The sequence below is a fragment of the Electrophorus electricus genome, chromosome 1, assembly GCF_041902795.1.
Source record: "Electrophorus electricus isolate QZ-2024a chromosome 1, ASM4190279v1, whole genome shotgun sequence".
NCBI lineage: Eukaryota > Metazoa > Chordata > Actinopteri > Gymnotiformes > Gymnotidae > Electrophorus > Electrophorus electricus.
Window position 1 is genome coordinate 6,968,410 of NC_137497.1, and position 10,740 is coordinate 6,979,149.

Sequence of the window (10,740 nt, forward strand, 5' to 3'; positions counted from 1 at the left end):
CTCCTCATGTGATGTGATTGGTTGATCATGTACATGCCCGAGATGTAACCATTGGTCAGACAGCCTCTCACCGTGCCTGTGTGTAGCTGCTTCACAGAAGCCCATGGCCAGAGAGGCGACATGTTTATGTGGCCTAAAAAAAGGCCTAAAAAAAAAAAAAAAAACAACAACCACAGAGTAAGAGTCTGTGGGTTGGATTTGTTTTTTGTTTTTTTTGCAGTGTATATTTTGCTTGTGTAAAACATGGTTGACAAAATATTCTTACATAAATCAGTCTTCTTACGCTCACATACCACCACCTACATTGTGATTAAATGACTTTTTAGACTTGTAAGTCTAATAAAACAAAAAACAGGACATGCAGTCTGGGTGTATTTATTTCTAACACAGAGTATAAAAATAAGAAACCAAAATCGACTTCAATTCCTATCTGATGAGGGCCCCGGGTGGTGGGGTCACCCCCTGCCCTCTATCCAACCCCCCGCCTGGGAGAGCAGTTAATGTAAGGTGCCAGAACATCCAACATCATGGCTTTGACTCCCACGGGGCACACATACTGTTATACTAATAAACTATGAAACCCGACAAGTCAACTCAAATGTTTTAAGGAAACCAACTGCCCCGTTTTCTCAAATTTCAGAATAAATATTTTCCTAAATAGAGCATAAACAAAACAGATGTTGATTAGTATGTAAACCAAAGTGGAGCGCTATTGTCATCACAGACATATACAGTGTGCCGTACACATTGAAATGATATAATGTTTCTCCTGGACTGAGGTGCAAGAAATATGCATGCATGTATGACATCCACAGAGATGATATTATATAAAGTTGGCAAATTAGGACACACACACACACACACACACACACACACACACACACACACACACACACACACGCACACACACACAGCCATTCCAGTATATTGAAGTAGGGGAATAGGGCATTTACATGACATGGCAGTAACATAATATGACAATAAGATGCTTCGATAAACATAAAAGGATCCATGTGGGTTGTGTGTGTGTATAAAGGGGTTGTGAACTTGAGAACAATGAGATTTCAGATTAGAGTGACATATAAAAGTGACATGCAGTATTGTGCGAGTCACAGCGTTCAAAGGGTCTTAGTGCTGCAGTCGGTAAATTCACTGAACACACACACTGTTCGAGAACCTGGCACGCAGGGGGTAGAAACCATTGGCCAGCCTGGCAGTCCTCGAGCAGTTGCTGTGGAACCATCTTTATTGTCATCTTTTTCATTGCTGGATGGCAAGGAAGCCAACAGGTTGTGCGATACGTGGGAGAGATCATCTGCAATGCTGGATGCCCTGCAGATGCTACATGAGTGAATGATATACTTCACAGGGGCAGAGGCGCATTGATGCAGAGTCCTGTGATCAGAGACAGTGCAGCGGGCAAAAATGACAGTGATACATATGGTCAGGACATTCCTTGTGGCACGCTTGTAGAACATGGTGAGGATGGGTGGGGGGATGTTTGATGTCTTGAGGTATCGGGGGAAATACAGACAACTCTGGGCTCTCTTAGCCAGGGAGTTTGTTGTTAGTCTTCCATGTGAGGTCTTTTGGAATGTGAACTCCAAACAACTTGGTGTTCATGCCTCTCTCCGTAAAAAAGGGAGATCGATTAGCACAACGATTTCCTGAAGTTGACAGTCATCCCTTTTGTTTTGCTCACATTCCAAAATATGATTATGATGATGATAATGATGATTCATGATGATTGGTATGAGTGCTATGGGTCAGTAGTCATTGAGCCTTGAAACTGCAGACTCCTTTGGCATTGTTATGAAGGTGGCAGACCTAAAGCTCTGTGGGACAATTGCTTGGCTCAGCAAGATGTTCAAGGTGCCTGTTGGGACTTCAGCCAGCTGACCCACGCAGTCTTTGGCGCTCGTTCAGGTATGGTTCACGTAGACTCCTCACATACTCTGAGGACGAGCAGAGTACCTGGTTGTTTGTGGGAAGATTCTCTCAATGCTGCAGTGTTTAGTGCTTCAACATGTGGTGGACCACTGGAGCTAATGATGTCCTGGATATGCACTGTGAGGTTCTGGAGTTGTTGAACTGGTTTATGGATTTTTTGTTCTGAATAGTTGTGCTTTGTCAACAACTCTTGCTGTTGCTGTCCTGAGAGCCACGGTACACATGCTCTTAATGCAGCTCCCTGGCTTTTCAGCACTGCGGGAACCTCAGCTATGTACTGTGGCTTCTGGTTGGTGCGTGTTGATGTGTTTGTGACATCATATGCTGTTTGATATAGCCAGTCACTGTGGCTGCATATTCATCTACATCAGTGAGATGACCTTTAGTACTGCAGTCAGTTTGTAGGAGTCCCTTGGACAGTGGACAGCCTGAGCCTAAAGATAGCTAACAAACCAAAATCAGAGGACTTTACTTTGCAAGATGGGGCATATGGGAGTTGTAGTTCAGGAGGATAGGTGGGTACAAGGCCATGTGGGGCTTTGCAGACTAGCAGCAGAATTTTATAGTGCACTCTCTCTGAAACTGGTTGCCAGTGTATCTGGTAACAAATGGGGGTAATATGGGCAGATTTCTTAGTAGGTATTAGGACTCTAGCTGCAGAATTTTGAATATACTTAAGAGAGTGGAGAATTGTAGTAGGTAAACCACAGGACAGAGGGTTGCGGTAGACAAATCTGAATGTAACGAAGGCATGCACCAGGATCTCGGGATCTTTAAAGGAAAACATCGGGTGGATTTGAGCAATACAGGGGAAATGAAGTCTTGGAAGGGATTTAATGTGTGAGCCAAAGGTGAGTCATGGGTCCAAGAATACCAAAGTTGTGACCAAGTCGCAGTGGGACTGACTGGAGTATCATCAACAGGAAATAAGTTGTCAGAGTAGGCTGAGATAGCAGATTTGGTAACAATGACCATAAATTTGGTTTTCTTGGTATTTATTTATTTATTGGTATTTATTTATTTATTTATTTTCAAAGTTAGAGCTTAACCAATACTCTTGAATACAGGAAACCAGTGTGGCAGCTGGAAATGATAAATTGGGACTGATAGATTTGAATATTGCAGCACAGCAGTAAAATTCAAGACTGTGACAACTGATAATGTTTCCAAGGCACAGGAAGTAAATGATAAACAATAAAGGGCCAAGGACAGAGCCTTGGGGAACACTCTGAGTAACAGGAACAGTGTTGGATGTGTGCCTCCCAACAGACAAAAGCCGACACAACAGACACAAGCCACTTATCTGTTGTATGATATGATCGAAACCAGGGTAGCACAGTACCATTAATGTCGGTAATGGAAAGCTGAGGAATGAGAATGACTAACCCCGTCAAAGATTGCGCTCAAGGTCAGGAAGGAAAAGAAAATAAGCAGAATCAGAGGAGAGAAAAGGATTAGCGCTGAAAAAGCAGACTGGAGTTCAGTGAAGGCCCATTTCTATGGGATGGTTGAATTCTTTGGATATTTTTCCCAAGGCGTTTACATCTAAGAGAACATGTCCCACTTCCAACTTAATTTCATTGATGGCATCATAATTGTTGTTTACCTCAGTAGCCACCGGAGCTAGTGAATACATTTGAGCTCGCATCATTTTAGGAACCTGATTTATTGTCACATTTATTCTCCTCCGAGGAGGTACAGTTGTCAGAGGGTTCTGACTCAGAGCTGTCTGAATGTAGTCTAGTTCAGTCTGGAGGCTTGTCTTTCTCAATGTAATACAACTGTCCCTCATCCCTCAGTGTGACATCAGCAAATCCTGGTATGGCTTTGCTGGCATGGCTGAGTTAGCAGGTGTCAGTCTCCTACGAGTACACTGAGCTGTCCAGTGACATCACGGTGGCTGGCTACACGTGTGCCAGAGGAAAAAATTTGCTAGCCTTTACCCGCCTGCCTTGGCGGTGTCATGCAGTGGGGGGTTGAATTAATTAGGTAGTGGGTGAAATTACCTCTGCAGAACAAGCTGATGGTAAACACATTAGTAAAGCCCATGAACAAGGCAAGCTTATCACAGGAACAGACACACAAAGTGAACAGATTGAACGAGACAACCATGCTCAAATGTAGAAATAACATTTGCCATGAGTCAATATGGCAAAAAGAGGAAACATAAATAATAAAAATGGAATTATTAGAAATGATTTTGATAACTTTTTCTACATTATATATTTGTTCTAGGTATGCTCAGCAACTTGCAGTGTTTTTTTCATAATGATTTGCTTACAATTTTGCATGGAAGAAAAACTGACTGCAGAATTTCCAAATGAATAGGTTCTAAACTTCTAAAATTAATGTTTTATGTGTTTCAGCTGTTTCTCTGAAAACCAGTGCCCACCCCATCTCATTTGTTTCCTCACAATGCAGACTGGTGGGGGAGCTCAACAGATCCGATGATTGGTCTTTGGGTCCATTTCGCTTGGCAAATGTAGATCAGTTATTTCCTTTTAAGGACGTGTTAATGGAAGGCACGTGTGAAAAACGTTTCCTCACTCGATTTCACTTCCTCCTTAGTGGTGACACAGATATGCTTCTATAGCTGGTATTCCTGTCTGTAAGCAACAGTCTGCTCACGTTCAGTTCCTCAGGCAACAAAATTCAACCTCTAGGCTAGAAGTTGCTGAGAAATAGGAAGGCATCTTCCAAGAAGTTCTGGATGCAGATGTCCCTGTTGCCCAGATGCTGGTATACATCAACCATTTCTCTATTTCATCCCTTGGTCTTTCAGACCTCTGTGAAAAATGATTGGCTTCTCATGCTTGTGATGTAGCCCTTATAGCCTCTGGAACTCCAGTAAAGATGACTGTAAATCCCTCTAAAACTCCTCTTAGAATGATACAGTATCCACTCAAACTTGGAGCTCTAGCTGATATGGTTCCTTCCATTGCCTCTCTGAATGAACAAGATTGTGGCCCTACTAGCCCAGGTAACACCCACGTCTTTCTGATTAAGAAACCAAGCCAAGATGAGTGGTGGTTTTTACCCCTCAAGATTTGCAAGCTGCTAATGTTGTAGTGATTCTGAGCTTCCCTGTCCCTGACCCTGAATCCATTTTGGCTATAGGTGGATAGCATTCCACCTATAGCCAAATAGTTTTCTGTTGTTCATTTATCCACTGTAATCTTCCGTATGCCCGTTAACCCAGTGATCAGTATATTTTTGCTTTCACATTTCCCCCATGTCTCACCCTTGTTCATTAATATGGAAGGCATCTTGACTTCTTTAACTCAAGATGAGTGTCGCAGCTGCTCCACTTCAATGCATTTGTCTTCCTGTTTTTATGACTGCTTGTTTAGGTCTTACTGTGGTTTCCTCACTTGCTCAGTTTCTCATTTCTAAATGCCAGCATGCCGAAATATGCGTGAAATGCTGTTCCTGCGCCCACTCGCTTTTGCTGTCATTAAGTGATAAGCCCACACTGAAGCCTCTGATCTGGTATGCACCCCATTTAACTGTTATCCAAAAGACCCTGTGTTCAAGCTATCCGTCAACCACAGAATGCAGCGAAAAGGCAGTTAGTTCCCTGCCTGAGAAAAAAAAGGTCTTTTGAAGTACTCAGAATTTACAAATTTGCCCAAAGCCTCTTTGTCTGCCATGTTCTGGAACACTGGGCAAGGAGAACTGAAAACCAAGCTTAAAAGGAAGTTACAGACATGCACTTCCTTAACGGCAATGCATCGTATTACTAGGGAAGCAAGCCTCAGCGCGTTTTCCTGCGACTGCTTTTTACTTTACTTCCAAAGCGTCACTGCACAGAACATTGCCAGGTCAAGCACACATCAAACACACCCCTCATCTACAAGGAGTCTGGTTGTTGACTGGCAGACTTCAGATATTCAGCACTGTATCCTCACTGTAAAGGTCAGGCACTGCTGACGACTCACTCTGCAGTGAAGTGCACCGGCCAAGACAAGCGGATACACTTCCCTGACTGGAAAAGGGCCTTCTCACCCTCCTAGCAACACCGCCAAATCTCACTCCTAGGGAATAGGAGCGCAGGGTTGTGGGACTATATGTCAGCAAAGGAAGTGCTAATCAACACTCCTCACTGAGCTGCTACCACCTGACCTTCACATAATGGTGTCTCAAAAGGCCAGAAGAAAAAGGCCAACATTCAAAGATGAAAAATCTAAAAATATATGCATCTATCCATTTTTATAGCTGATCTGATTGAATTTTGTCCTGACAATTTTTTTTCTGCTGTTGTTGCATCACTTTTTAGCAGTTAATGTCACCAACTGTTTTGTTTTTTTTAAATCAACATGCTCTCATCTCTTCTTCGGTCAGAGGTCTAGAAGTACGATCCCTAGTTAAGCCTGAAGACCTCTGTCTAGCCTATTTCTGACTAGTTTAGGAAACATTTTTATGCTTTTCACAGGCACAAACTTGCATGAAGTAATAGTGACTTGACGGAAAATGAATTTCACATTACTTGCATTCCTAACTTGGAACGTGACAACTTCACAATTGTCAAGAAATATACTCCAGTACTTTTCGGAGTCACATCCAGGAATGCCACACCTCCGCATGTAATTGGACAAGGTCTTACAAAGCAAAGAGTGCATTATAGCGAGACAATTCACAACCACCCCATCAGGCATCGACGTCTTGTTTCGGAATTGCCTGGGTAACTTCCTGCATTTTGTGTTGTTGGGCTTGTCACCTGTCTGGTGTCTGGGGACCTGGTCTCTACGGTTCTCCTTGGTGTGTCGAGTACTCATATACAGACCCTTTCGATCATCTCAACTGGCCTGCTTGGAATAGGAAGTCAGATCCCTGAGAAACACAGATGTTGTCCAACATCTGTGGTTCATTAAAAAACAAAAAACACCACAATAAATATTCAGATATCAGCCTCCGGCAACACCTGCAGGGGTCTATTGTAATTCTTGACAGGAAGCGGGGTGGGGGCAGGAAAACTCACTGTGCTTGGCAAAAACTTCCATGAACTGTAAACTACTACAGCGAGGATACTGCAGATATCAGGAGTTATTTTAACAGCATGAAGGGACTGTGTTGGAGCTGGAGGGACATTTGAGACTTTTACTAACTAAATACAGAATGACTATTGCAAATGTGTCTATTACGCCTTATCTACCGGTCACTTCTGCAGAGCGTGGGTTAGTGATATTACCAGCGACAATTGAAAGACAATTTAGTTGAACCAAAGAATACCAATAAAAGAATAAAATTATTTTATTTAAAATAGCTACTCTTGATTGGATGTGGGTCACTAGCTTGTTAGGATCACATCAAAAACCCTTAGGATTTCATATTAAAATCACTAGATACACTCATGTGTGTATGAATAATAAAAAAGGTTTCTCATTCATAACAGATAATTGGCTGACAAAAAAAATAAAAAATCACGAAAGAAACAGCCCATAATAATAAAAAAAACAAACAAAAAAACAACCTCAATTCAGGTCTGTTTGTTTCTCCACCAAATGCATACCCTATGTAGGAACTGGTGTAGCAGAAACACTGATCAACACATAACCGCAAACACCCATAAACACAAACATACCTGGTTGTAGTAATGGCTTAATTTGTAACTGTACATAAAATTAGCTAATAAACCAATAATAACTATAAAGTTCAAGTGACGTTTTAAAAGAAATACTGAAAGTGTCGTGAACAAGGAACAAACCTGCATACGCTACAAGTTCCATATGTTCTGTATGTTTAACCATAGGTCTCAAACCCATATGAAACAGTGTTAATTTCTACAAAAGGTTTTCAGAAGCAATTCGGAAATGAAAACCAGACAAAATGAGTTCTCAACCTCAGCCTCAACCCTGTGCTCTCAAATTTGTACAGAAAGTGATTGCATACAGTTAAAAAGCAACTGTAATTTGAACCACTAAAGCTTATAGCAACGCTGAAATGAACAACCTTGCTAAAAAAAGGCTCCTTCAGGGTTCGTTAGTACAGCCCCTCATCTTCATCCTAATGACTTATTTTCCTACAGCAGCTGAATCACGTTCCCCGCTGTCGCCGGCCTCTTCATCGTCCGTCCAACCGGAGTCTGCCGTCCTGTTCCCGCTGCCTTGCGGGTGCTGAGCCATGGCCTCTGCTGGCTCCTCCCCCTCCGCACCGCCCAACCTGTGACGGATAAACATCACAACACTTATGGACTCGGGTTTGAGGGACTCTCTCACATCAAATGATGGAGGAATCACAGCAAAAACAAACACCTGTGGCAAACAGACCAAAGGAATGTAAACATGCAAATAACCAGAAAACAGATTAGTGCAGTTTAATGGACGCAGATTTAGTCATCCACGATAACGCGCTTATAACGTATAACGCGCTATAACGTACTGCCATGTACTTATCACCATAACGATCTTTGTAATGTCACAAAGGCCAGGGGAAGATGGGGGAAAGTATTCCGAGCTCCGCCCCCAACAAGGAGGCGGCGTCTAGCACCTGAAGGCATGTCAGCATCCCACAATAAATACACACAGGGTCCCCAGTTTATTAGGCACACCCGTCCAACGGTGAACTGCAATTCTTGCCTTCACAACACTAAGAATCCACCTAAGCGAGACAGTTGTGTGCACAAAGCCAAAAGGATCGTAGCCGCTTGGGAGACAGTATTATCATACACATCTAGCTCTTACAAAGGGTACCGACTAAGCCCTCGTCAATGCTGAATAAACACTACCTGATACTAAAGATACTTGTCTACTGGATTTGTGTCACATGACCTGTGACCTGTGACCTATTGGAATAAACAATGTTTGTAAAATGGGAAAGTGGGGGGGGGGGGTGGAACGACAGGGAGACCCAATAAACTTACAGCAGAGTGTATACGCTGTTTGTATGCACTAGCATAATAGTATTACCAGATTATACTTAACAGTTCATACCCATACTAAAGTTTTGAGAGGAAATAAAGAGAAATGGATTATAGGGAGGGAAAGGCTGACGAGAGAACGTCCTCCTGTAGACAACTGAATTATAAGTTAAATATTAAGTACTCTGGTGCCATTAGTAGCCGGGGGGTGTAGCAGGCAGAGCAGAGAACACCTGTTTCAGTAAATACTTTATAATAATGCCCACCACATGGAGCTTATACAACATTGCTCTGCTAATATCTTTCGTTACCATTTTTCCTTATTTTTCCACTCTCACACAGCAGATGAGCCATGTTCTGATGCATGCTACTGTCTGGCACCATTCGGATCATTCTGCAGGACCAAACATACTCAGATGGCTTATACTTAACTGGCTTATACAAAATATACTTAACTATTTACTAAATTAGATCATAGCCAAATGCAGCTGAAATTCACCTAGCCTATCCCTAACGCAAGAGAAAATGTGATAAACTATCTAATCAATTTAAATTTTAATTAATAGCTTTCAAACTACGTAACTCTCTATGTGCCAAGAAAACATACAATATAGAACCATCACTGCAATGTTTTTAAAAAAGTCAGAAATTGCACACAGGAGATCCATATGGAAGAAACAAACTTGTCTTTGATATCAGAGATTCGCAAACATCCAAAGGCAGTGGGATGCATATCCTAATGCAAGTTTCCCCAAACATGTGTAAACCCTTCGGCCTTTTCTAGAGTAAAGTGTTAGTTGTCTGAGTAGGTACGCTGACCACGACAGATACTCACGTAATTACAATCTCCTCTTTCTTCCCGCATTTGGCGCAAAGCTCCAGACTGAGAGCACAGGACTTGCACATGATGTGATATGCATCCTTCACCGTCTTCTGCAGGCACTTCACGCTAGAGGGAGACAGAGCCGCGCGTAAGAGTCGCCTCTTAAAGACTCCGGCAGCACACATTTACGCCAGTACCACGAAAAAAAATGAAAGAGATTTAACGTTAATGCTTCTTGCTCACGTTGGTCGATAAACACTTGGGTAATATTTACTCACAGGCATGACAACTGTGCAACTAAGCCTTAAATGTAAAGCAGCGAGAAGGAAAAGTCACCATTTGCGGGGCTGTGTGAGGAACTTGTATTTGTTGTACTTGACTCTCCACTCCAGTATTTCCGTGCATCGCTGGCACAGACCGTCATGGACCTTCGCATTTGCTTTCTGCACAGGTCAGAAGACACGAGACCGTCGACACTCCGTACCAAATGTGAAAGAAAAAAAGCGACACTGCTGACTCGTGAGCTCATGAAAGTCGTTAATCGAAAACAGTGCCTTGCTATCTATCCGTTAGATAAATCGGAATACGCACGGCGCTAAACCCCTCACCTTCACTTGAGGACTGGCGCCGTATTTGTCGTTTTTAAACGCAGTGCGGTTCTGGTGCTTTTGGCTTCGCGAGCGACACTCGCCGCCTCTCTGGGAGCTCATGTCCACGTGCAGGGCAGCTTAGAATCCGCGTGACGTAATGCCGCAGTACCGGAAGGAAGTACCGAACGGCCGAGTGCTGCCGTGAAACGTTGTTCTGTATGAGTAAGCCTTAAATATCAGACACTGCAGACTCCGTCAAATCCGCAGACCAGCAACGACACAAGTCGAATTTAGGATTTCATGTTGTTAAAAGTAATCTTAAGTTTGTCTATATACCCAAATTACGACAAAAGCAGCAGCTAGCGACCTGTATTACTTATTTAACCTTGTGCAACAAAGTGAAACAAAGCTATAATTACGTGGATGTAACGATATAACGTCATTTACTGTGGTAAACACACACTGATCTGTCGGTGGCACGTTCCTCACATCTCATTGCTTAAACCAGCTGTCAGCATAGT

At 42.7% G+C, this 10,740-nt stretch overlaps 1 protein-coding gene across 1 annotated transcript; it reads right to left on the minus strand.

The window, feature by feature from the left end:
• Positions 1 to 7,182: 7,182 nt before the first annotated feature.
• Positions 7,183 to 10,475, minus strand: c1h9orf85 (chromosome 1 C9orf85 homolog). Its single transcript, XM_027030357.3, has 4 exons — positions 10,238 to 10,475; positions 9,966 to 10,072; positions 9,642 to 9,755; positions 7,183 to 8,109 (listed from the first exon to the last, which is right to left on the minus strand). Exons 1-4 carry the CDS (start codon positions 10,337 to 10,339, stop codon positions 7,962 to 7,964), a joined length of 471 nt encoding a protein of 156 aa, XP_026886158.1. The 5' UTR covers positions 10,340 to 10,475; the 3' UTR covers positions 7,183 to 7,961.
• Between the last annotated feature and the right edge of the window lie 265 nt (positions 10,476 to 10,740).